Source organism: Rhineura floridana, chromosome 6 (genome assembly GCF_030035675.1).
Source record: "Rhineura floridana isolate rRhiFlo1 chromosome 6, rRhiFlo1.hap2, whole genome shotgun sequence".
NCBI classification, from domain to species: Eukaryota; Metazoa; Chordata; class Lepidosauria; order Squamata; family Rhineuridae; genus Rhineura; species Rhineura floridana.
This window is the reverse complement of record NC_084485.1, coordinates 34,982,280-35,009,681: the sequence shown is the minus strand read 5'-3', so window position 1 is coordinate 35,009,681 and position 27,402 is coordinate 34,982,280. Positions and strand designations below refer to the sequence as shown.

Below are 27,402 nucleotides of genomic sequence, written 5' to 3'. Positions count from 1 at the left end.
CCCTTGTGCCATTTCCCTAATCTGTTGCCTCACCACCAAGTTATTAGATCTGTACTGGTGGTGAGGAAAGGCAGGTACCTGCCATGCCTGTATTTCTGCTATGGGTCTACTAGCAGCTTTGGGGGGGGGCTGCATTGATTGGGGAAAATGGCACAAATGAAAGGGATGAATAGCTCTTCCTCCATTGCTGCTACTCCAGAGTTGGAGCCCCCTGTGACTGCTTTAGAGTAAAAACAAAACAAAACCCATGTTGGGAGATACAGTATATGATCAGATCAGTTACAGCAATGTTCTGCATCGCATAGGTTGCATCCAACTAAGTTATAGAGCAGACCCACTGAAAATTCATGGACCTAAGTCAGTCATGTCCATTATTTTCAATGGATCTCCTCTGACAGCAACTCTCAGCTGAATGTGTGAACTGCCTCTGTTGTAATGTATTGTGTTTTGAGGTGATGCATACAGAGATATAAAATATTCTTTCTATGGTGGTTCATCTATGAAAGCCATTTCATGTGTGCATTGCCCGATGCCGCAGTCAGATTACAAACCCAGTGCATTCCAACCTGTAATAAATTACATAGTAATAGCATACTGACTGCCATTGGTGCTACTTAATGTGTTTCATAGAAGCAGCCTGTGATAGCAGCCTCTTTAAGAATCTTACCTGTGGAATGGAGGGCAGGAAATAACCTGCAGGAGGTGGGAAGGAACAGAGGAGTGGGCTAGGTAAGGCCCTCATGCTGGCCAGTCTTTGCATGTACTGGTTGGTGAGAATTGCTTTCCTTTCCTCTTTCCTTTGAGCCAGGGCAACATACAAAGGCTTGGTGCTGACAATCCTCCCATTCATTTCAGTCACAGCCTTTGTAGCCTCTTCTGGGGAGGAAAAACATACAAACCCAAAACCTTTGCTGTGTCCACCCTCTGTCATCACCTAAAATTGAAAATTAGAACAAAACCCACTGAGTGGATGACACTCCTGTCTGCAAAGCACAGGCAGAGGGACATGGATAATAAAAGAAGGGGAATGATTTACAGCTCTTCCTAACACACACACTGGGGAAGGGAGATCCAGATTTTAAAAACTGAACTTAAGTCCCACTGAATGAAATAGGAACCAAGTTCAACTAACAGACTGGATCAAGCCTGTAAAGTCCTAGGTTTACAAAGCACCTTGAACAGTTTAAGTCCTTGTTTTCAATTCAAGACCAAATGGGGAGGCCTGTAACCATTATAGTAATAAAAATGTATTGTACCCTGTCACACCAGCAGGGGAGACATATTGCTATATGCATTTAAATCAGATGTGGGGAACCTTTGGCTCTCCAGATGTTGCTGAACTACAACTCCCTTCAGCCCCAGCAAACATGGCCAATGGCCAGGGGTGATAGGTGTGTTAGAATAAGCAAACTTGCACGTTCCCTTTAGGGGATATTTGGGAAATATCCCATGTACCTGTTTACCAGTGATATAACTTCCTAAAGGGTGGGGTTACCTGGCCTTCTCTTCCTCCTCCTCTGTCTGGTAGTTTTTGCATATTCTCCATTAAGCCTGAGGAGAGTGAAGCATGCACATGCTCCCCTCCAAGATGACCATTATCATGGACTGAGACTTCTATTTTTCCATCTAAGCTAGAGCCTATGTTTTCTGAACATATGAGAGATCGTGAGTAAACAATCTTTATCTTTTACTTAAGAAGACTGTGTCTGTAATTATTTGTGTCTGAGGGAAAGGGTGGACTGGTTGATTCTCATCCCGCTGCTTGTGTTTATATCTCTGCTAAGAAATAGGACCATTAAACTATTCCTATTTCACACATATTTTTAAAATACCAAACACCAGGAGCTGCAGTTCAACATCATCTGAAGGGCCAAAGGTTCCCCACACCTACTTTCAACAAACCATTATCTTGTGCTGCAGATTGGTAATTTCAAAACTTCATGTTCTCCCCCCAGATTCGGGACCTGCAGAAATTCTATTCAACATTATCAACAGTTGTACATCTACATCCATGGCCCAATGTCTCTGTTACCTTGCTTCTCTGAGCACTATATTTTTCCCAATAACTAGATTAAACTAGAATTCAAAATTGAATAACTGCAGGCAAGGGAAGGGAAGGGGGGGGCAGATCACTGGATTATCCTAAAAAACGTCAGCCTCAAAATAGCAAATGAGGTGATAAAACTGTTTCTGGACTAGGGATGGAATCAGTTGGATGGTGCTGCTTCAAAAGCATTATGTCAACTTAACAGGCAGTATCAATTCAAATTCATTCTTTGTCTGCTATCTGTTGCTTTCACTGATACAATATTTTTATCCCAAAAATATCAATATTAATATCCAATATTAATTTCCAAAGGAAAATATCGATAAATGGACTGAAAGCGGCTTCTCCTCCTCCTCCACTATTATAGGCTTAGCTTGCTTCCTCCTCAATTGGGGCCTGGATTATTCAAATCGGGGGGCAGCAGAGAGAGACAGATGTACTGCTATGTGTAAAATTAATAGAACAATATATTTGAGGGGGAAAATCCAGTGATGGGGGGAAAGCTGCTGAAGTTCAAAGCAACCAGGATTGCTCCTCAAAGATGGAGAATATACGGACCATTGAAAAATCCGGTGCTAAATCCAAATTCAGCGGAATTCTTACCTATCCCTATTCTAGAATGCAACATCTTCTGACTGCAGGTGAGAGGCTCATGAATTTCTCTTTCCATACAAACCCTCTAATACCAGGAAGTAAAAACAAAATCCCTAGGGGTTTTTTAAGGGGTCTAAGGATGGAGCAATCAATCTTATAAATCCTCGACTTGGTCTGAATGGTACTGTTGGTGAGAGCAAGGGCTAAACATCCGTATTAAAATGGCACAGATGAAAAATATTTAGTTCTAAACATTAGGATCTTACCTTGGCACTAGTGATAGTTCCGTATGGAAAGAATTCCTTCCTCAGCCGCTCATCATCAATCCCATCATCAAGATTCTTTACATACAAGTTCACACCCTAGAAGCAAAAAGCATAGCCAGTTTCCCCAGGGTTCATAACATTTATTTTATGTTTTATGCCCCATTTTTCCATTTTAAAAAATGCTCCAAAATAATGGCTCAAACACATATCATAAGGCTGGAAGGGAACTAAAGACATCTAGATCAAGACCCAATCTTCTATATCACATACATTAGAGCTTATATAAGATCAAAGTCCTATAAGAGGGCATAACACTGCCCTAGTGCTAAATTGCTACTACCCATAATCTGCACAGTATTTTATAATGCTGTTGTGTTTTCTATCAATTACCACCATAGAGATTTCATAAATTAGGACCAAGAGAGACTTACCCAAGACTACATAATGCATACAGTTCTGAACAAGTCCCAACTCCTTCAGGAGGAAGGGCGGGATACAAATTAAATAAATAATAGCAGCAGCAGCTCTGTTTGCTGGACCAGAGTAGCACTGTTATTGCGTTCACACTTTTCCATGCAACATAAAGAATGAAGAGCTAGGGTAACTGGCAGGCTACAGAACTTTAGGGTTGTATGCATCTTGAGCTGAGGTGGTTGGGCAGAAAGAGTTCCAGGTTTGAGAGACAAGGAACCTCAATTCAAAATCCAGCACAGCTGTTGCCAAGACATTAAACCCTCTGCTTCAGTTCTCTGTTAGTAAAAGAGTATCTGTTTCTCCAAATATGCGTGTGTATTATCAGCAAGCATGAAGTGCTCTGGTCACTTTAACAAATAATTGCCTGGTTTCAACTCCTTAATGTGACTTAGGGTAGAAACATACTCACTGTTCCACCGGTTCCAGTGCATCTCGACTTCTCTAGTCTGAAAACAGGAGTACACAACGCTATTCAAACCCCACCTCTTTTTACTGTAAAACCTGGTGGGAGCAACTTGAGTGTGGTTTTTCTCCCTGCAACTAATCGGCAGATCAACCCATTCTGCCTCCAGGAGTGGCTAATGGGAATGCTTTGCTCTGGCAACTTGTGTGTTCACACCCTCAGAGCTTCCAGATGACTTGTTTATTGAGCATTCATTCCAATTTGTTTGCAGAGAAGTTAAATAATGAGCATTCGCTTGGCATTCATCCTGATTTGCTTACAGCATATTTTCTAATTTCTATGTCTTCCTATTAGCCATTCATTCAACCCACATTTTTAATGCATTTCTCTATCACTTTCCAAACTGCAAAAAGTCAGATTCTTTTTTTTAAGTGGATTTGTTGTGCTAAGGTGACAGAGCCCTTTAATTCATTGTGTGAACCTGAAGTTCCAATACGCCCTTGAATCTCTCCCGCAAAATAGTTGGGAGGCACCCTTAAAAACCTTTACATTAGTGATGCATCTCTTAAGAGCTATGTTATCAACAACACTCAGGGCACTGGATAAGCAAACCAACCTTATTTTCTTGGACTTTTTTCTTTAAAGGCCCCCATGTAAAAAGTTCATTTGTCACCATACACATACCCTGTGCTTCAAGAGGGACCATAGCTCATTGATAGAACCACATGTTGTCCATGCAGGAGGCTCAAGGTTGAACCCCTGGTGTCTCCAATTAGAAGTAGCAGGTGGCTCTGTCTGAGACCCTTGGACCCCTAGAGAGCCCATCACAGTCAGGAGTTGGTGATACTGGGCTTCACGGACAAATGGTCTGACCTGATATTTGGCAGGTGCTCAGCTTTCACCAGCTCTCAGTGAAGCAGGGCGGAGAAAAGTAGATTTCCTCAACACACTGTAATGAGTAGTCTGAAAACATGTGGGCAGTAGAATCATTGGTTTAAAAATCAATAACTGTGGAGGTTTGGGGTGGGGAAGAGGGAAGAGAAACTCCATCTCATTGGAAACTCAAGGGCCTTCCAACAGCCTCCTGGCTTTGTGGATCTGCCTCTCCTAGAAGTTTTCAAGCCTCCTAAATCACCTTCACAAATTGAAATAAAATGTGTGTGGGGAGAAATTACCCTTTAAATGATTTGTGACCCAGTCACTTTATGGAATAATAATTTCACTGTTGCAGAAATGGTTTTATTGTTTTCAGTTTACTGAATGCATCATCTATTTTATTTTATCTTATTTTATTGTATACCACATTGTTACTTGTGATTGAGAGGCAGTTAATAAATCTGCAAAGAAATATATACAATTTTTAAAATGACAAGTGAAGGCATGACTGAATATTGGAGTACAACCAAAGCACTTGAGATTTTTAACATCAGTGATGTTTTGTTTTTCAAGTGGAGCTTGCTACACCTAATGACCTTAGTCTTTCTTTAGCATTACCTGGTATCTGCTTACTCTCTCTTGCTTGATTTGCTCAAATTTACGCTTCAGTTCACTCTGACGTTCCATCCTCTTCTGAGCTCTGCCAACGTATACCATTCGTCCATTGATCTCTGTCCCGTTCATGTCTTCAACAGCCTGCCAGGAGACTAGGTGTCAACAAAGAAGGTTGTGCACAGGAAGAAGTTCCACTATTAACTCCCCTCCTCAATGGATCACACATCTGTCTCACAGAAAGATGCCCATTACTGGTTTTAATTCTTTAATTATCTTTGTATAAAGCCCTGCCTTCCAAGATATCCCAAGCAATGAAATCCTTCGCGCTATCACCAAGCACAGTTTACTTGGTATTGAAGTCATCATGCATTAGCCGTGCACACAAGAGCACTTCATGCAAGGAGGACAAAGTGGAATAGTTTCAGAGGAGGACAACAAAGATGGTCAGGAGTGTAAAAGTCAAGTCTTTAAGGAAAAGTTGAAGGAACTGGGTGTGTTTAACCTGGAGACTGAGAGAACACATGACAGTAGCACTCTTCACGTACCTGAAGAAGTGTCACCAAAAAAAGGGCAGATTGAGCATCTACACCATGGGTTGTATCCAGCATCCTAGCGCAAGGGCTCTTTGGTGAGTTTTAATGTTGCACAACAGAGGAATCCAGTGCAACAGTTGCACTAGCAGAAATTCATTGTGTAATACACTGTGCAAACTATTGTGCAACAAAGTTACCAGCAACCTGCTTACGCATTCTCTTGAGCCATAATGTTGCTGGCACAAAACATTTTGCCAGCAGAACAGATATACCACTATGTGACTGTAATTTAGCACTACACTGGATATAATCCCATATGTTTAAAGCACGTTTATGCCACTTCAACAGTCATGGCTTCCCCCAAAGAATCCTGGGAACTGTATATTACCTCTCACAGATCTACAGTTCCCAGAACCCTTAACAAAATACAGTTCCGAGGGTTCTTTGGGAAGCTATGAGTTTTAAGTTTATGGAGGAGATATAAGAGACATTTTCTCTGCTGACCCAGAGGGTGCATCTTAGCTGAACATTAGGAGAACCTTCTTGATGGTAAGAGCAGTTTGACAAAGGAACCAATTATCAAAGTGGATGGATAGACTTCCTCTTGCTGTAGGTTTTCAAGCAGAGAAAATGCAGCCACTTGTTAGGGTTGCTCTAACTCTCGGATTTCCTGTGTCAAGCAGGGGAAGGGATTGGACTATATGGTCCCTCCAACTCTACAGTGCTATGATGAGTTGGGAGGTGCTAGAATTCCACCCAATTCAGATTTGGTGCCGAATTTTCCATTAATTCACTTACTCTCTATCATTGTGGATTGGGTCTTTAAGTAGCGGTTTTCTGCAGCTATTTTAAAAAATCCACCTCTAAAGTATTGATATTAAGAATTATAATGTTATCAATATTTCCTTTCAAAATATCAATGTTTTTTGTTAGGGAAAAAATTGAATTGGTAAAAGCAGTGGCCAAAGAATGAATTCAAATGGATACTGGCCTGTGAGGTTGATGGAATGCTTTTGAACCAACACCGGCCAACAGATCTCATCCCTGATGATGAGATAACAGTTCTGCCTGTGAAGATTCACTGGTGCAAAAAGCCCATTTAGTCCTTTATGTTCACACTTCCCCAAGTCAAGTCTCTCTCCCAGCAATACATCTTTAGCCCTGTTGTGACAGCCACACTCACTGGAATAAGAATAGGCAAGTATTAGCTACAGATAAGGGCATAAGCCTGTTGGATCAGGTCAGTGGTCCATCTGGTCCAGAATCCAGTTCTCATAGTGGCCAGCCAGATGCCTATTGGAAGTCCGTAAGAAGGACTTGAGTGCAGGAGCACTCTCCCCTCCCAGGGATTCCAACAACTGGCACTCAGAAGCACGCTGACCCCAACATTGGAGGTAGAACACATCCATCAGGGTTAGTAACCACCGAGAGCCTTATCTTCCATGAATTTGTCTATTCCTCTGTTAAAGCCATCCACGTTGGTGGCCATCACTGCCTCTTGTGGGAGCAGATTCCATAGTGTAACTATGCACTTTGTGAAGTACTTTCTTTTGTCTGTCCTGAACCTAGATAAATAGATCAAAGACCATCTTGCCTTCCGAGCATCTTCATGTTTCTCAAAGTTGACAAACCCAAACCCTTTCGAACGGCTTGCATTATCCATCATGACCTTGACACTCAGCGTCTTTCCTGGAAGCAAAACAAGCAACTTTAGGCCAATGTGACAGTGAGGAGAACTCACAATGGAGTGCTGGGACACAAGTTACATTAGGCTCACCTCAGGGCAAGGATAATGCTGGTGCCACGCAAGTGGGATGGCCGGGTGAAATCCATTGGTGCGCATCCACCAGCTCAACAGACAGCTTTGCCTGTCCACCAGCAGAATAGATGCAGTTAGCGGTTCCCCTGCCATCCCCCACATTCTCTCAAAATCTGTCCTGGAGGGCCGGAGGATTCTCTGGAGCAGATTTGGGAGGATGCCAGGAGATGCAGGGGTGAGAGGAAGAAAGTCCACTTGCACAACATTGGATACCGCCCACTGTCTACCACATAATTTTTTTTTTTTTTTACTTCCGTCAATTTATTCTGAAGTTAAAGATGTCTTGTTTCCTTGGAGCAAGTTTCAGTTCTCTTTCATTTTCTTAATACTGAATATTGAGAGGTCCTGATTACAGAATAGAGATTACTGCACCAATAAGGCTAGGTTTCCTTCCTGACACTCTGTGACCCTTACAACACTATTACTTTGCACACACTGACCACTATCACTGTCTGGTTGGCGGGCCCACTCCTACATAAGCAGTACACCCAAGAAATTAAGAGAGAGAAAGATTGGTCAGGTGGGCCACTCTAACTCTGGTGTCATTAGAATGGGGAAACAATTATTTCTGAACAGGGTTCCATGCAGAGATGTATCTGTAAAGAGGATATTCAGTTTTGACATTCTTACTGTAACAGCAGATGGAGAGACTTTATCTCCTCTATTGACAAAAAAAGGTTTGTTTGGAAATAGTTGTGTTGGACCACCACAATGCTGGTTGTGTCTTTAATTATTTGCTGAAGTAGCATCCAAAGTCTTAGAAGAAGGCAGACAATCATCCTCAGTTTCTCTTGCTCACACTGCCACAGATTTACACTCACCATCTGCTGCTCTATAGACAGGTGGCGGAGGGGGCACCAGTAGGGACCACACTGACAGGTGAGCAGATCCAGTTCCCACCCCTGGTCTGTAGTGAGCTTAAATCTGTGACTGTGTGAATAAGAGAAAGGAAAATCCCCAGTTTAAATCCTTTCTCCCTTTAAGCTGGAGATGCAAAAGGGAATGTTCCCAATTCTTTCTTTACCAAGGAAATATGATTCTTTGGGGGTTAATTGCATCCAGCTAAACCACTGCACATACAGGATGACTTCTGCAAGCACAACCAAACTTCCCCTCCCTATCTTCTCCCTATGCACCCCCCAGAATCTGTTCAGGGGGTTCCTCCTACCCTCCAGAGCAGATCCAGGGGTGGTGCGTAGAGCACACAAGGGAAGGATAGGGAAGGGAAGTTCCACAACGTTTGTGGAAGTAGTTCTGCATGCACAATGATTTAACTGGATACAACCCTTTGAATTTGGCATCTTTTTTCTGTCGCTATACCGAGCAACAGAAAAAGGAACCACATTCAAAAAGCACTGTGCTTTGCCTCCAGTGGAAGTATGGGGAGGGCACTTAAGAGTTCACATTTCCGATTTCTCTTCCTTTAGCCACAGCTTGAAGTTTCAAGGAGCAGCTTGAACTTTCATGCACCTGACATCATATATGGCAATAGGCTTGGGAAAGGAGGTTCACCCACAACGGTCTGGCAAGCCTAATTAGGCTTGCAGGCTGAAGGTTCCCCACTAATGCTAAAGACTGCACTTTAAAAGGTTGCATTTACCAAACTTTGAGAATATTTCCTGTAGCCTCCCATCATTCATATCATCTCCAAAGTTCTTGATGTAGACATTAGTGAATTCCATTGCCCTGGCTCCATATTCTGCTTCACGCTCTCGCCGAGATTTAAAGTGACCAACAAATCTGTAAAAAGAGTAAGCGAAGTATGTGAAACCGCTTTGTAAAATGTGTATACAGTGAGGACAAGGAAACCTTTTTTGTACTTAATGTAGTAATAATTTCTGCCTTATGATGTAAAATTAGTAAAGATAATAAAATATTTTTAAAAAAGAAATCTAATGCACTGTTACTACACAAGGACAAGTTCAACTGAGCAGCTTCATCCAATGCTCTAGTAAAGTCGCAAGTGTCAAGTTTTGTCTCGTCAAGGTTCGGGCGACTCTTTTATTGGCACACTTAGGAAAGAGACAGGGTGGTCTCTACTTTGGTATAGTAGAGACATTAAAGCTGGGAAGCCTGGTGCTTGAGCAGTGATAAAATTGCTCAGGTCTATATTTTGCATCAACCAAGCAAAATGGATTCCAACTGTACCACCTCTGCTCTTGAGAACATAGTGGACAGAAAAACATGCATTGATAAGGCATCTTCTAGGCCAGGAGTAGGAAGTCTCCAGCCCGTGTTGGCCCACCAGGAGGTCCAAGATGGCCCACAAAGCCATTTCCAACATACCATGCCCCCTCCATATCCATCAGATCACCTCACTTGTGATGAGCAGAAGGGCAGGGTTAAATCCTGCATTGGCTGTGTGCCTGCGTAGGTTGCACACTCAGTAGGGAACAGGGGTGTGCAGCCAAAGCAGCAAGATTTAACCCCCCCACACTTGTCAGCTGATGAGCGAGGTGTTAAAGCTGCACAGTTTGGCTGCACTCCTTCACCACCACCACCCAATTTAGCAGGGCTTTTGATGCAAACCTCCTCCTGATTCAAATGAAGGGGGAAAACACTTTTTAGCAGTACCTTGCATGGTGCTTTGAAATCCTGACTTCAGGACTTCAAAGCACTTTGCACTTGACATCAATGTGACATCAGGTGATTGACAGTAGGATGCCAATTGTCCTCCTTTTAGTTGCAGCAAAGTTCCAAGCTGCAGCAAAATGGTAATATCCCCTTCCTATCCAAGGATGATATAATATGATATGGAAAACTTTAACTATGGATAAAACTTCTCATCAATTAATGGCAACAACTAATCCCAATTTTAATGATGATTTCATAGAAAAATGGAATCTGATTCTAAATATAACCAACTTGAAATACAAAAGATCACTGGGATTTTCCTCCATAACACTTTTGATTATATTTGTTATAGCATTCTTTCATACATGCATCCATGGAAAAGTGCTGCACCTTTTGCTATTCTTGATTTTTCTTTGTTTATTTGTTAGTTCATACGCCCTTATTCTAAATTGTGTTCTACGTAACAGGGACTATTTTAAAATGCAACTATCTTTGCAAAAAGAGTATTTTAAAAAACCACAATAAGGATCTTTGCTCATCTGCATCTGACAAATTAAAAGGGTGAGCAACACTGGGTCTTGTGGCCATCCAGCTTACCCATACCTTAGATGTCTGCACCCATAAATCTCCATGAACCCACAGAACAGGGGTAGCTAACATAGTACCCTCCAGGTGCTGTTTGACTACAACTCCCATCAGCCACAGCCAGCATGGCCACTGGTCAGGGATGATGGGAATGAGGGCACCATGTTGGCTACTCTTACCTCAGATAGACCCAATGAGGTCTCCACAGCAAGCAGGATTTTAAACAGAGCAAAAACTTTGAAGAAGTGCATATGCTCCTCCAACAAATTTTACCATACATTGGGGATTTGTCAAAGACAGTGGGTGTTTAATGTGCTAAATGGACAATAAAGCCTACTCTTGATAACATTTTATACAAAACATTAGATATCCTAGTTCAGCCCACCTGTATCACACTAATAAGATACACAGTGATTAGCTGTGTATATTGTTAAGTGTCCCTTGCTGAACTGTAAACAAAATGGGAATGAGAAGAACTTGGTGGACAGAAACTTTTAATATTGCTGTCTTATTTTGTTTTCCTTTCCTAAATGGAAGATACTTTATCTGAATAATCTTCAATGCATAATGTGCTCTTCAGTTATATTAGGAAAATGGAATTACTATATTTCATGACTATATGACACCATGGTTGACTTGAGATAGGGCCAAGGGATGTTCCTAGAGCACTATCTGGTCTGGTCACGTGGGATCAGTTTCAGTGACTGCACTCTGAAGATGTGAATAAGACATTCCAAGGGGTCTGGCCAACTATATGCATGCTTGATCTTTGCCCATCATGGCCAATAAGATCTAGCTAACGGAAACTGGTTAGATGGGCGTGATAAATGTTTCATTGCATGGAGGAGGTAATACTGCCTGTCCTGAAGGAGGTGGTGGTACGCCCTCTCCTCAAGAAGTCCTCCCTAGACTTTGAGATGCTTGACTACCACCCTCTACCAAACACCCATTTCTTGGCAACGTGGTTGGAAAGGTGGAGGCTGAACAACTTCAGGAGAGCTTAGAGAAAACTGATTATTTAGAGCAATTTGGCTTCATGCCTGCTTCTGGCACTGAAACAGTTGCCCTGGTTGATAACCTTAACTGGGAAGGAGACAGGGGGAGTGTAACCCTGTTGGTTCTCCTTGATCTTTTGGTGGCTTCTGATATCATCAACCATAATATTGACCTGGAGCGGGTTCAGAAGAGGGCGACGAGGATGATAGCCGGTATGGAGAACAAGTGTTATGAGGAAAGGTTGAAGGAACTTGGCATGTTCAGTCTGGTGAAGAGAAGGCTGAGGGGTGACATGATTGCACTCTGTAAGTACCTGAAGGGCTGTCACATAGAGGAGGGTACAGATTTGTTCTCTGCTGCCCAGAGGGTAGGACTAGGTCTAATGGTTTTAAGTTGCAGGAGCGTAGATTCAGATTGGACATTAGAAGGAACTTCTTGACAGTAAGGGCAGTTCGGCAATGGAACCGCCTAGGGAGGTGGTGGGATCCCCTTCGCTGGATGTCTTCAAGCAGAGGCTGGACAGCTATCTGCGGGAGATGCTCTAGCTGTGGATTTCCTGCTGTGAGCAGGGGGTTGGACTCGATGGTCTACAAGGCCCCTTCCAACTCTATGATTCTATGACCTGGAATGGCTTGGTCAGTTAGGAGTTGGAGGCATGGTGCTCCAGTGATTTTGCACCTACCTACCAGAGTGTGGTTTTGGGAAATTTCTCCCCCACCCCACCCCAGTATTTGGGCTGTGGGGACCCATAGGATTTTCTATTGCCCTTTATGCTGTTTCATATGAAGCCACTGGGAGAAATTATTTTGGGGCAATACATCATATGCTAATGATACTCAGCTCTCTCCATACCATCTGAATCAGGTGAGTCTGTGCAGGTGGCTGGATGAATGCCTGGAAGCAGTAATGAGCCAGATGAGGGCCAATAAACAGACTGGATCCAGATAAGATGGATGCACCATTGGTGGGTACTTCTTGTGTCTGGGAATTAGAAGGAACTGGTTCTGGGTAGAGTCCCATTCCCCCTGAAAGAGCACATATGTAGCTTTAGGCTATGAGTGCCTGTTTCCAGCTCCAGCCTGATACACCAGCTACATTCCTTCCTGGAGATGAATAGCCTGGCCAAGCAACCCATGCTCTAGTGACCTCCCAATTGGGTTACTGTAACATGTTCTACATTTGGCTACCATTGAGGGCGGTTTGGAAGCTGCAGCTAGTGGGGGATGCAGCCACACAAGTTGTGAGTGTTGTAGCAAGAAGGGACCATGCAATCCTAATCCTGTTCAAGGTGCTGACTTCAATGCGCAAAGAACAAAGCCCTAAATGGCCCATTTTCTTGACGAAGCACCTCTCCTCATATCTGCCAGGTGAGGGACTTCAGTTTGTGTGAAAGGCCCATCTTGCTGTCCTGTCAGTGGACATGGCCCATTATACAGTTAAGCAGGATAGGAACCCCATTTGTGGAACTTCCTCCCATTGAAGGATAAGGATGCCTGTGATGTTCCACGTTGCTGTGTAAATAATTGTTGCAGGTTTATGTTAATAAATGAAGTTTAATAGGTTAAGTAGGGTAAGTGGTGAGTGTTGGGAAGGGGAATGAGAGTATGGAACATTGGTGTATGCTGCGCGTGGTTGGCTGGGTGAATGTGAGATGACTGATTTATATTTGAAGGGTTTGACAGTTTACAGTTAGATAGGTATAGCGGCTTGACTTACAGAGGGCTGGAGGGTGTGGGTGTGAGTTGGCTGTAGGGGATTAATACTGATATTGCTAATAAAGTAAGCACTGTTGAAACTATATAAGGAACATATCTAGAAACCACATGCTTAAGTACTTGAAAAGAAAAACTTATTGCTGAGAAAGCACCTGTTAACTAAATAAACTTGTTTGTTCTTTATAAACACGCCTGGTTCTTGGCCAGCTACGAAGGAGCCGATACAGGGGTGGATCATAAATGAGTGTGAGGTAAAAGGCATCAATGGTGGCAGCGAAAAGAACCTGAGGGACACTAACCAGGGAAGGAAGCTAACCCATATCTGTGGCCTTAGGGAGAGCACAAAAGGTGGCACAGAGGGGTGAGGCTTGCCTGGAAGCCTGGTGGGTAGAGCAAGGAATAGAATAGCCTTGCTGTACATATAACATGTACTCATGAAATACGGTGAACATGCCACCTCCTCTCACACCTCCCTCACCGGTTACTGCTGGCGAAGTAAAGGTGGTGGTGAGTGGAGGAGAGGTGAGGTGTGACAATGCCCCACTCACTGACAGCTTTAAATGATAGCTTAAATACACTGTTCTTCAGCTTTGGGTTTCCAGTTGTTGGTAGACTACAACGTTCCCATCACCATTAGCAAAGGTGGCTGGGCTTGATGTGAGTTGTTGTCCAAGATCATCTGGGGACCCAAGGCTGAAGAACAGTGGCTTAGCACACATCTTTTTTTACACTGACACTTGGGGGAGGTCTGCAAGTGAGCATGGTTGTTCTGAAGCTTGCCACAGAATTTTTGATTGGTTTAACATAATGCTTTAATTATGTGTCAAATTAATTGCTTTGTTTTTATCTTGTGTGCTCACTGTCCTGGGATATTATGGCATGAATGGTGATCTATAAAGATAAATGATGTATAAATGTATAGGATATTGCAGAAGTCATCCTTGTCCCCACCACCACCTGAAGTCTCCACTTACACCTTGCGGTCATTCAGCAGCATTCCATTCATTGTGTCAATTGCTCGGTTGGCTGCCTCATGGGTCTCGAAATGGACAAAGCCATAACCCCGGGATCCATTCTCATCGCAAACAACCTGTCAAGACATGACCGGTGGGGAGGGGAGGGTGAGTAAGAGAAATAACAGTGAAGAAAGCTAGACACTTGGAACCAAAAAAGACAGATCACTTCCTGCCTCTTGTATCCCCAAATTATGTGCATGCCTGTTCAACAGTTACAAAGCCTCCCCAAGAGTGTACCTCAACATACTTCTCTGTAGCCCTAAGCAATGGGGTCCATCAACAACAGTCCTGGAACAAAAACATCCTGGTTACTTTAGGGAAAGGAAGCGTTTCTTTCCAGGTTTCAAAGGGGAAAAAAAAAGAACTTGAATTGGAAAAGAATCAGAATGGGGTTGGTGTAAGATTTGAAGAGGTCTCCCTCAATATCGAAGTGTTGTTTCCTTGGACTAGGGGAGAAGTTCTTATATCCAAGGAGCCTTCTTCTCTTTTCCCATCCTGATGCTACGGAGACGGGGTACGGAAACGTCTAACGTTCTGCCTGGAGGTCAGCTCCAGATGGTTACTGTAAATTGTTCCTTACCAAATGATATTAAACAAAACTGAAGTCAGAGTGCCCACATGCTGCTGGTCAAAAAGTGCATATACTAGGAAACTGGAAACGATATATATCATATATATTAGAACAACAGAGCCACACTGGGAGTTGATATTTCTGATGATGATGACACACCTACCTTGCAAGAAAGGATATTCCCAAAGGCTGAGAATGTATCATACAAAGCTTTGTTATCAATGGAATCATCCAAGTTCTTAATGAAGATGTTCCCAACGCCTGATTTCCTGAGTCCCGGGTCCCGCTGGGACCACATGATGCGAATGGGTCGGCCTTTTATCACTTCAAAATTCATGGTATCCAAGGCTCGCTCAGCTGGCAGGGGAAAAAAGCACACTTGTTTTACACAGAAGCAAAAACCTAAAACTGGAAGAAAACCCCCCCAGGATCTAACCTGCCAAAAAGCTGTGTGCCAGCACACCCAGATTACTCTATTTATTTAATACAGTCACAGACCAGTCGAGTTAATATAAAGCACATAAAAGATAGTTAAAAGGTGACATGAGAGAAATACAGTTTTGTAGAATTCTTTCTCTCAGGAGGATAGCAACATTTTCTCCTAATCTGCACTGAGGTCATAAAAAACTTAGAACCCCTTTCAGTGATACAAGAGGACACATCCCTTAAAACAAATTAGTACCAAAATTGTGGAGTTACTTCCAGAAAAGGCCGTTAATAATGGAAGAATTAGCTTCTTTCTGTATTCCTTATACATGTTGCAAAACAAGAGGACATGTTCAACTGATTCTATTGTTCCAGCAGCACAGGGACATATCCATTCCTTATCCAGGATCTTACTACATCATCCTTCTAATAGTGCTGATGGCAACACATTAAAGTGAGCAAGGGTAAATACTCTTCTGTACTTTGGAATGGTTAACGTATGCAGATATGAAGCTGCAGTGAGTCCATAGTTATTAAAATCATTATAGAGTAACAGAGAACAAGATTTGTTAGCAGCAGTTCTTAAATGCTGTAGATCTAAGTCTTTGAACAATGAGAAGTTGGGCCTTCTGAAACCCATAGTTGCCCACAGCTTCCACAGAGAAGCCTAGCCTAAGTAACTTCTCCATCTCTCTCATTCAACAAAGTGACATAGGAATCTGAAAGCAGTAAGAACTACCTGGAACTGCCAGGAAGTGTAGCCGTAGCCACCATTTGAAGGCATCAATCCATGCCTTGCATTTGACTCATTAACTACCCACTTCCAGATAAATAGCTGAGCTCCCGACACAGGAAGGAAGGCCCAGTAATTTCCTAAAAAATACAGGCTGGACTCTTTCAATTTGGGCTCCCAATTACTATCAATAGAGAAGACCACCAAGTCTGGCAACCGGGATGCAGAAAGGATTAAGAAACTGTAGGTACAAACAATTTCCCGTGGGATAACCATGCCAAAGTTTTCCATCTGTAAATGGGACAGTAGCTGCATTGTGGATTTGGTGACAAAGGCAATTAGATGCAGTGCTAAATCATCTCTCTTACATACAGTAAGATGGGACTAGGGAACTTGAAGTCCAACAACATCTACAGGGCCACTGCTCCCACTGACCACCATCCATGTTGGCTGGGGCTGAGGGAGGAGGTTCCCCACCCCTCTACTAAACTATTTCCATCTCAGCTGGGCATTATGAGAACTTTGTTTCTTTAAGAACTGCTGCCTCCTGAGCTTGCTTTCCCCTTTCCTCCTTCCCTGTCCCTTTTCCTTTTGTGTCCTGTCTTTTAGACTGCAAGCCTGAGGGTCAGGGGCTGTTTTGCTTTTTTATTGATCTGTAAGCCACTCTGGGAGCCTTTGCAGCTGAAGAGCAGGGTAAAAAACACTTGATGTAAATAAATACAAATTTGAGAGTTTTGAAGGTCTCACTTACCATCTGCAGGCTGCTGAAAATTTATGTATGCATAACCTAGTGATCGGCGTGTGGCAACATCGCGGCAAACTCTGATGGACATGATCGGTCCAGCAGGTGAGAATTTCTCATACAACATGGCTTCAGTTACATCAGGATGTAGATCGCCCACATAGAGAGAGGCTAACGGATATCCTGGGCCACTAGCATTCATGGTCAATCATGCAGTTTAACTTTGGAAGTGAAGCAAAACCTAGTTACTCCCATGTAATATAACAGGAATCTTTGAGATACAAAAATAATATGGAAGACTATGTAAACCTCCAATGGAGCCCTCACAGTTGCCAGTGAATGGAACCCAGAGACTACATCCAAAGTAATTTTTCTCCTATGTCATGTAAATGAAAGTGAAGTATACTAACATATATACACATATATACACACAGGGTTGTAGCCAATGAGGCCCATGTATAGGAAGCTGCCTTATACCGAGTCAGACCATTGGTCCTTCTAGCTCAGTACTGTCCACACTGGCTCTCCAGGGTTTCAGGCAGGAGTCTCTCCCAGCCCTACCTGGAGGTGCTGGAGATTGAACTTGGGACCTTCTGCATCAAAGGCAGATGTTCTACCACTGAGCCATGGCCCTTCCCTTATCAGAACAGACTTTCTCTCATGTGGCAAGACTGCACCTTCCCCTCCTCCCCCCTGCAGCCTACTGTGTGTCCCCATAATCTGCTCTGGAGTGTTGGGGGACTCTCTGGAGCAGGTGTGGAGAAGTCCACTCACACAACAATTCAATCCATACTCCACCATACACACACTTTATTACAACTGCTTTGCACATTTGGATCCCATCTCCACCCCATAAAATACACTAGGTAGTAGTAATCAGGAGAAGGAGTTGTGGAACTCAGCCCCTTGTGCACAGAATACAAGAAAAAGAATACAAAAAATTAATGTATTAGACTTCCACAACCCAATGCCCCCAAGTTGTTTTGACCTACAACACCCATCAGCCCTAGCCAACACGGTTAATAGTCAGGGTTGATGGGAACATCTGAAAGACACCAGGTTTGGGAAGGCTGTTAATACATGGTCCAATGCTCACCAGCAGATTACAGGAACCAAGTGGAGTAAACTGAACAGAGGGGCTGGTCACAGCACTGCATATATTCAAGGATGAACTTCAAGAGATATGCAAGGTCACTCACTACACTTCCTGTCCAAGCAGGAATTTGAACACATCCCCCTTGTATGTATGCATTCATTCAAAAACAGCCCACATCACAGAATACAACACAGATGGTAAAACTGGTCATAATCTCACGAAGTTGCTTTAGTTTAGCAAATGGCAAAACACAATTATTTTATCCAATTTTTATGTTGTATTTTTACATTGTTGTAATCCACCCTGAGACCTTATGGTGAAAGGGGAGTAAGAAATCTAATAAATCCTAATGATCATAGCTACCAATTTTGTTGTTGTTGTTGTTATGTGCCTTCAAGTTGATTACAACTTATGGCAACTCTATGAATCAGCGACCTCCAATTTTAGGGGAATTTTTATAGTTTGAGATTACAGCTATTTTAACTGGCTTTCATTGGGTGTTTTTCACCATCTGTACATCACCGAGCATTTACTTAATGGGAAGGGTGATTGTCCTTCATTAAAGGCCCCATCTACCCTAATATTTAAAGCAGTATCATACCCCTTTAAACAGTCGTGGTTTCCCCCAAAGAATCCTGCAAACGGTAGTTTGTTAAGGGTGCTAAGAATTATTGGGAGACTTCTATTCCCCTTGCAGAGCTACAATTCCTAGAGTAGTTTAACAATCAACCCTCCTTCCTAAAGAACTTGGGACTGTTAGCTCTGTGAGGGGAACAGAGGTCTCCTTACAACTTTCAGCACCCTTAAGCTATAGTTCCCAGGATTCTTTGAAGGAAATCATGACTGTTTAAAGTGGTAATACTGCTTTAAACATAAAGTGCAACTGAGGCCTTGGGGTCTAGGAGCTGCATTATGCCTGAGGTACATAGGAGAGCAAAAGGATTCAACACCACTGATACAGTTGTATGATGTGCTCAGATGTTCAAAATGCTTCACATGAATTATCTAGTTATAATCCTTACAAACCTTGTAAGGGAAGTTGTTATTCTCCTCCATTTTGCAGAAGGGGGAACTGAGGTTGAGAGAGGCAGTGGCTTACTGTGAGAGGTGAGAACTGTAATGGGAATTTCCCAATCTGCAGCTCAGCCTCTGTGCTACACCACCTAGCAAGCCCTCACAGACCTTGCAAGGTTTAGCTTAGCAATATTAGTTACTGATTGTAGAAGTAGGAGACATCTACTCTGGAAATCATTTTCACCAGGAATTAACCTGAAGACTTTTTTCCCCCTGCCAGGGTGTTTTAGGTGTGAAAGAGAGGTATCTGTTCAAGGTAGGTTTCAAAACGCTCCTGTAACGTAAGCCCATGAAGTCTAGTCCTGCTCTCTGGGACAGCAGAGAACAAGCCTTTGCCCTCTTCTGTGTGGCAGCCATTCAGGTATTTTGAAGAGTGCAACCACGTCTCCTCCACCCTTTATCATCAGTCTTCTCTTCTCATGCCTAATCATACCCAGTCCCTTCAATCTTTCCTCATAAGGCTTGTTTTCCATATTTCTGACCGTCTTTTGTTGCCCTCCTCTGACCCTCTGTCTCTGTTTGCCTGCATTGTTGACAAATCTTCTTGAAGTGCAAACCCAGAACTGGATATAGCATTCCAGATGAGGTCTTGCGAGTGTAGAACAAAGTGGCACTAATACTTTGTGTGACTGGAAACAATGGTTCTATTAATGCAGCCTAAAATCACATTAGCCTTTTTTTGCCACCTCACACTGCTGACTCACACTCAGCTTGTGGATCAATTACAATCCCAAGATTCTTTTCATATATCCTACTGCCAAGACAAGAATTTGCTTTGTGTGTTTTTTTGTGCTTAAATACATAATTTTAATTTAGTCTTCAGTTGAATTTTGTTAGTTTCTGCAAATGCATGTTTGACTAAAGGTGGGTCTCAAGTCTGAAAATTGTCAATACAGTACAGTATTTATACAGGATCTTGTGCATCTGCTTTCAAAGGATCTGAAGATTTAGACACCTTTCAACATAGCATAACAACAGTATGCTTTGAACCTACTTTATACTGAGGACCAGCTAAAATTATGTTCATTGTGTGCCTTGCAACCACTTCAGGGGATTCTAAATTTTTCATCCTAGACGAAGAGGAACCATCAGATCACAGCATGGAGGGAGTGCCGGTTTAACCCTCCCCCACCAACCCAGCTGCAATCCTGACAGAAATTACCAGCCTTATCTACTCTGACTAGCAGCAGATCACCAAGGTTTCAGAAAAAAGCCTGTCTTCCTTTGAACACCATTTAAATAATCTTGAATTCAATACTGAAACAGGAGAGCTAATCCACCATATATACTCGGTCAGTCTTCTCTTTTAGACTTTCTTAGGAAAGTCAATTCCACTCCTTAATGTAGGCAATTATTCCATGGCTCAGGCATTCTTGAGTCAAAAATGTTTTCCAATATACAAACTAAATCTGCTTTTTGCATACCCTCCTTAATTCTTCTTAAAGATACAACAGGGCAAGCTCCTTCAGGTGCAAAGAATAATTTCAAAATGTTCACATGCTGCTTAATTTTTATTGCTGTCCTATGATGAACTCTTTCTGTATCCTTTTAAAAAAATCAGGAGACATACTTAAGCAGAAGACAGGCCAAGACTCCATTGGAGTTTTTTTAAAAAAGAATTAAAGCTGCCTTAAGCTGCCTCATACAATTCTTATCTGCCTCATGGTCAAGAACCACATCAAAATTATAATGGAGAATGTATCTAACCTGCCCAGTAGAGTGATGCAAAAACAGTTTCAGTTTGTGTGCACTGTCAAAAGGATTAAGAGTTTAAGGGTTGCCTTCCCCACAAGCATACCTATATACAAGCCCATTTTGCAGCAGAGGTAAACCATAAAACATCCCATCCTCAACTGAAAATTTGCTTTCAGGGGGAAGACATTAGCAACCCTCGTTGCTTGAACCCTCTGTCTTCCAGATTAATTCAGAAGTAACTGTGAAAAAAGGGTTAAAGCAGTCACACAGAAGAAATCCTATACATATCCGCTCTCACAATACCTCAGGCCACTTCTGTTCCACTAGAATTGGGCTCAAAAAGACAGAGGCAGAAAAGACAAGAAACAACCAGTTTGCCATTTGTGTGTAAGTTTTCCCAATAAGAGTTCCATTTCCTGCCACCACAATTTGGTTTGCTCAAATTAAGGGGGGGAAATTAATTCTTTTTGTGCCTCAAAACACATATGCCTACACACACCCTCACAATTCTCATACAAGGGAGGCAGATAAAAGATGGAAAAGCAAATGTGGGTCTTTCCCACATACACTCAACCTTTTTGAAATAGATCTATAAATTACTTTTTTAAAAAAACTCTGCCCTTCCTCCAAGAAATCTTAGTACTCTTTATGAGGTGTTTTAAGCTGTTTTAGTACTTTGTCCCTTGTTTGCCACCCTGGGTTCCTTCTGGGAGGAAGGGCGGGCTAAATATTTAATAAAATTATGGTAATTCTCACAACAAACCTGTGAGGTAGGTTAGTCAGAATTATAGTAACTGGGCCAAGTTCATAAAGCAAGCTTCATGGCTGATGGAGGATTTTAACCAGACAGTATATCTCTCACTAAGCTGCTACACCTCACTGGGTCTAACAGAGATCATAAGAAACAGGTACCTTGCACAGAGTGGATATGGAGGAGGGGGAAAGAGGAAGGAAACAAAGGTAGAATGTTAACACCAAATATGAGATACCTTTAAGCTAGACTACTACTGGAGCATTACATGAGCCCACAGAGCCTCGTTCTTCATGCTGCAATTCTATGCACACTTAATTTGAAAACACCTCAAGAAAGTGGGATGACTACCCAGGAAAAATGCTTAGCACAAGAGTACACATGTAAGATACTACCTTTTATGATTTCCCAATCCCTCCCTCCAGCCAGCCAGCCACCAACCCATCAAACACTCACATACAGCTTTCTGCAAGACCACCAGCCAATGTTCACCCCTTCAATGCAGGTCTTCTAATGTGAGAGCTCTCAGAATTCCATAGCCCCGCCCTTTCCTCTCACAGAGCAACAGGTGTGGCCTGCCAGTTCCTGTACCACCACCACCTGCTCTAACCATTCTAGCCATGCTGCTAGTCCCTCCCAAGTGAAATTTACAAGGGAATGCAATTAACAAGCTCTTTTTTTCTGCAGCACAAGGGTGGAAAGTGTTTAGGATTGAAAACTAAGTCTTGTGCTCCCATTAGTACAAATGTAAACACCAAGCAGTTAGGATTGTCATCCACTCATTTCTAAGATACTTCATGAACTCAAACTTCTGCAAAAGATACTCCAAAGGAAGACTCCTCCCTTTGCCACTGAACCTACTCTACAGGAAATTAATTTTTAAAGAAAGAGGAGCTAGAATTTAACTCAGGGACAAAAGCCATGAACTTCACTTTTAAAACCTGTTTTCGGGGATAGGTAGAGGTTGCCTGTGGCATTTCTGATAAAGGGAGAAAACTAGTTTGCACCAACTTACAGCTATACTTTTCTTTGCTACTAATCTACATTTACCTAGCATTGAGTTGTATCCATCTTAAGTTCTACTCAGAGGAGATTCATTGAAATTAATAGACCTTAGTCCAGTTTATCTGAACCATTTATATGCTGCTTATATTTAAACAAAACTCTAAGTGGCTTACATAAAAAAAGGCCATCTAGATCAGGCCAATAGTCCATCTACTCCAGCTTCCTGTTCTCACAATGGCCAACCAGATGCCTATCGGAAGCCCAAAAGCCAGACCTGAGCACCACAGCACTCTCCCCACCTGGGATTCCCAGCAACTGTCATTGAGAGGCATACTGCCTCCGACAGTGGTGATAGATCATGGTTTAAAATTTCTACATTCTATAAAACACAACTATATAGAGCATCCTTTTTGTATCTAAACATTACACATAAAAATCAGCTACAAACAAACAGGGGAAATTCATAGTAAATAATACAAAATACCCTATAAACATCAGGAAGTAAAATATTACAAATGAAAATCAAATAAAAAGTATTTTTAAAAGGTCTACTAGAGTATGACTAATGTGGGATATGACCTAGAAAAAGGCACTGAACCTGCATCCTAACTTCAATGAATGTTAAATCCTATATACTAAAAGTGTACCCATTTTCTGAATGGTTATCCTTATGTAGCCAAAATGGCACCATCCATGAACGAGGGGGAGGTAGAAGCAGGCTTGGGGGAACCCCAGTATTTGCAGACATACAAAAAAATCTTTAGGAAAAAAATCCAGAAGGGAGGAGGCAAAAACAACTCAAAGAAGACTGACCTTGCTCAATGAGTACAGAATGCCGATTTTTTGGGAGGTGGGGAAATGACACACCTGCAAGGAAGGAATGCAATTAAGTATCCTGAAAGGCCACCGTGGGGATGATGGGAGTTGCAGTCCAAAACACAACTGGAGGGTACCAGGTTGGGAAAGGCCACTCTACACTTACCTGGGAGTAAGCACCATTGAAAACAATGGGACTTGTTTCTCAGTAACATGCATGACATTGCACGGTGTGTGTACCAAATAGTGTTCTATATGCTGCTGCATTGACATTTTTAAAATTCTGACATTTGGGGACTAGCTTTACATAATGTTATTGTGGTGACTAAAGAAACAGATACACACTTCTCTAAGAGTTGGGAAAAGGGATGAAATGGATATTAAAACAATAGAAACACACAGAAACCTGCATGCAAACATTAAGTCTCCCCAGGGCTCTAATCAGAAATTTCTGCACCCACAGCAGGGAATTCTGCACCCCATCCCCAGGAACTGGACCACAGAAATGCAAAAGTTCCTATTTAACAGGATTTATATACTGCTTGATTGTAAATGGTAACTTGAAGTGGTGGTGTGTATAAAGTTAAAATCAGTGTTACCCTTGGGAGGGTCCCTAAGAATAGGTAAAATCAATGACAAAAGTATCACTGTATTTTTAATGTTACTGCTAAAATTCCAGGTTTCCACTACTCAGATAGACCATCATACTCAGAAGCTGTTGGGAAACTTCTCTCCTTACAACTGTTGTCCAATCAGCATTAACTGGCTGAAGTTATATCTCATTTGCATTCTCCTTCCCCACCAGCAGTATTCAATGGCTATATGCAATTTGCTGTCTTAGACTGTAGGCACAGAGCCAATGAAAAATGGTTGTCAATCTGACTGGCGTGCTGCCCTCACTAAGGCCCCATATATACTATACATTTAAAGCGATATTATACCACTTTGAACAGTCATGACTTCCCTCAAAGAATCCTGGGAACTAGTTTGTTAAGGGTGAGAATTGTTGGGAGACCATTCTCCTCACAGAGCTACAATTCTGAGTTCCCTAGGAAGGAGGGTTGTTAAACCATTTTGTGAATTGTAGCTCTGTGTGGGCAATAATCTCTATCCACCACCCTTAATCTATCATTTCCAGGATTTTTGGGGAAAAGCCATGAATGATACTGCTTCAAATATGTAGTGCTGATAGGGCCAAGCCTCTAAATAACAGGATTAACTTTATCTACCATCCAACAGTCTTGTTTATACTGAATATAAATGGGGCTGTATCTAAGACTTCTTCAAGAGTAGACCCATTGAAGTCAATGGTTTGTTATGTGCCTTCAAGTCGATTACTACTTATGGCAACTCTATGAATTAGCAACCTCCAATAGCATGTTGTGAACTACCCTGTCCAGATCTTGTAAGTTCAGGTCTGTGGCTTCTTTTATGGAATCAATCCATCTCTTGTTTGGCTTTCCTCTTTTTCTGCTCCCTTGTTTTCCCCAGGATTATTGTCCTTTCTAGTGAATCACGCCTTCTCATTACGTGTTCAAAGTATAACCTGTTTCATCATTTTAGCTTATAATGATAGTTTTGGTTTAAGTTAGTTAATGTCAACGAATACTGAAATTATCTCATGCATATGACTTAGTTGGAAAAATTGTCAACAAAGGGGGCTTGCCAGTTCACTGTTGAGGGGAAACAGTATGGGGTGGATAGGGAATTAATTGTAGGTGAATTAACAATGGGTCCCCTGCATATATCCGTCATCTTCCCCATCCATGCATCTGATGAAAAAGGCTCACACCACAATACATTTGTTAGCCTTCCTCATGCCACAAATCTTGTTGCTGGAAGACATATCCACAACTACCTTTATCTCCATGTACTTCTCCCAGCAGCTTATTTTTAGTGCTACATGAAGATCATAGGGTTTTCATGGTAAGAGGTGGTTTACCATTGCCTTCCTCTCAGTTTGGATGCATCTTAGTCTAGTGTCTCAGCTTTGACCATTTTGCCTTGGGTGACCCTGCTAGGAGTCTAACCTCTTGACAGCATTGCTCTCACCTTCGACACTCTCAAATCCCCTCACCACATTAAAGGTGTGCATCCTAAAATGATGAAATTGAGGTTATCATACTTTGGACACATAATGAGAAGACATGATTCACCAGAAAAGACAATAATGCTGGGAGAAACAGAGAAGGGAGTAGAAAAAGAGGAAGACCAAACAAGAGATGGATTGATTCCATAAAGGAAGCCACGTACCTGAACTTACAAGATCTGAACAGGGTGATTTATAACAGATGCTATTTATTGGAGGTCACTGATTCATAGGGTTGCCATAAGTCATAATCAACTTGAAGGCACATAACAACAACAACAAAGGTCAAGCTTCTTCCATTTGCCACTCAAATACTTACCATTGTCCTCTCCCCACACAGGCTGTTCAGATAGCCATAGGCATCCACTTTAGGAAAGGCAGTAAGACATGGCTTTTATGCTACAACAGAAGCAACCAGGAACTATTTTTATTTTATTTATTTATTATTTGATTTATATCCTGCCCTTCCTCCGAGCAGGAGTCCAGGGCGACTAGAACAAGCCCTTTGAAGTGTGGCCAAAACATTTTCCTCTGTTGTTTTCCTGATAGGTCAAGTCCTTGAACTGAAAAAAAAAAAGTAGATGACTGGCAGCTGCTTGATATCATAGCAACTTGCGTTTCAACATTGTCCAGATGAGAAACTATTTTATGCTGTTATCTCCATTTTTCCTTTCTACTCTTCCTTCCTTTCTACTTCTACCTTCTAGCCACACTTGGGCATGATCCAACATACAAGGGCAATCAAACTAATTGTGGAATGTACTTGGGGCTGGTTTATATATTCTACAGAAATTAAGGGAACACCTAGCAGAACAAGATAGGCTATTGCACACAGTAAAGCACTGATTAACTGTCTCTTTTCTGATTAGAATAAAGCCTAAAACAAGGACAGTTCAGAGTTCTGCAGCAGAACTGTTCCCTCAGACAATTGCTCCCCACAGTCCCACACTGTGCTCATTACATCTAGACCAGGGGTTCCCAAACTATGGTCCCTGAACCGCCAGTTGCCCGCAAATTTCATTCAGGCAGTTCACAGCATGTCTATTAAGAACACTTACAATTTGAATGCTATGGAATTCAAATTGTAATACAATACACAAGAAATAAAAGCAGCAATAAAAAACAAAATCATACAGTATTTACGAAAGATACAATTGCTACAAAAGGGAGACAAAATAATTAAGTGGTACACCAAGACCCTCAGCAATATTTAAGCAGTCTGAGGAAAAAGTTTGGGAACCACTTATCTAGACTGCAAGCTATAGGTACTTGTAGGGGCCCCCGACTACAAGGGCTTCATAATGAAGGTAACTTTTGAGTAATATGAATGAAGTCATACTTTTATTTCAGAACGCTAAGAAACCAAAGGCCATTAGAAAACATTTTTGTTCAGTATTACATTACTACATTTCTGGGATTTAGACTATTTCAGAAGTCCAAAGCTACTTTAGTATCCACAAGAATAGCATAGCTATCAGTGCATAGTAATGCATGAAAGTGGTCAAGGAGCTGATGTTTTACAAAACTAAGTTCCACTATCCTCTTTAAGAAAGCAGAACTGTCCAGTGGATAAGTAGCCTGACTTGGATTCTGTGTAGTCTTGAGCAAGTTGCCTTCTTCCACTTTTCCTGTAAAACAGATGAATGATCAACTCCACAGGGTTGTGATAAGAGTTTTTCATTGGGTGCAGATCCCCAATTCCTTAAATACCAGTAGGCATATTGTTTAAAAAAATCTGTTCCATATTTTGCAAGTATCTTCCTCCATCCCATCTGAAAAATACCAATTACAATTTATAGATTACAGGGGCAGCATGGGCATCATTTCAAATGGCCACTTCCCATACCAGTCCAATAACATTTGCTAAACGTCTGTATTGGGCAACTGATTG

General features: G+C 42.0%; 1 protein-coding gene across 6 annotated transcripts in view; it reads right to left on the bottom strand.

Annotated features, from left to right (window-relative positions):
• Positions 1 to 23,483, bottom strand: part of PABPC1L (poly(A) binding protein cytoplasmic 1 like) — a 39,548-nt gene extending 16,065 nt beyond the window's left edge. For 2 of the 6 annotated variants that reach the window (XM_061631432.1, XM_061631437.1), the window contains exons 1-9: positions 22,058 to 22,177; positions 16,995 to 17,206; positions 15,248 to 15,441; positions 14,472 to 14,587; positions 9,228 to 9,367; positions 7,403 to 7,497; positions 5,279 to 5,416; positions 2,908 to 3,003; positions 668 to 934 (exon numbers count right to left, since the gene is read on the bottom strand). In XM_061631432.1, the coding sequence (XP_061487416.1) occupies positions 668 to 934; positions 2,908 to 3,003; positions 5,279 to 5,416; positions 7,403 to 7,497; positions 9,228 to 9,367; positions 14,472 to 14,587; positions 15,248 to 15,441; positions 16,995 to 17,187 (1,239 nt within the window). In that variant the 5' untranslated portion in view covers positions 17,188 to 17,206; positions 22,058 to 22,177. Of the gene's footprint in view, positions 1 to 667; positions 935 to 2,907; positions 3,004 to 5,278; positions 5,417 to 7,402; positions 7,498 to 9,227; positions 9,368 to 14,471; positions 14,588 to 15,247; positions 15,442 to 16,994; positions 17,207 to 20,953; positions 21,090 to 21,613; positions 21,738 to 22,057; positions 22,178 to 23,419 lie in introns of those variants that run through there. The other 4 variants (XM_061631434.1, XM_061631433.1, XM_061631435.1 and 1 more) reach the window with 4 other exon arrangements.
• Between the last annotated feature and the right edge of the window lie 3,919 nt (positions 23,484 to 27,402).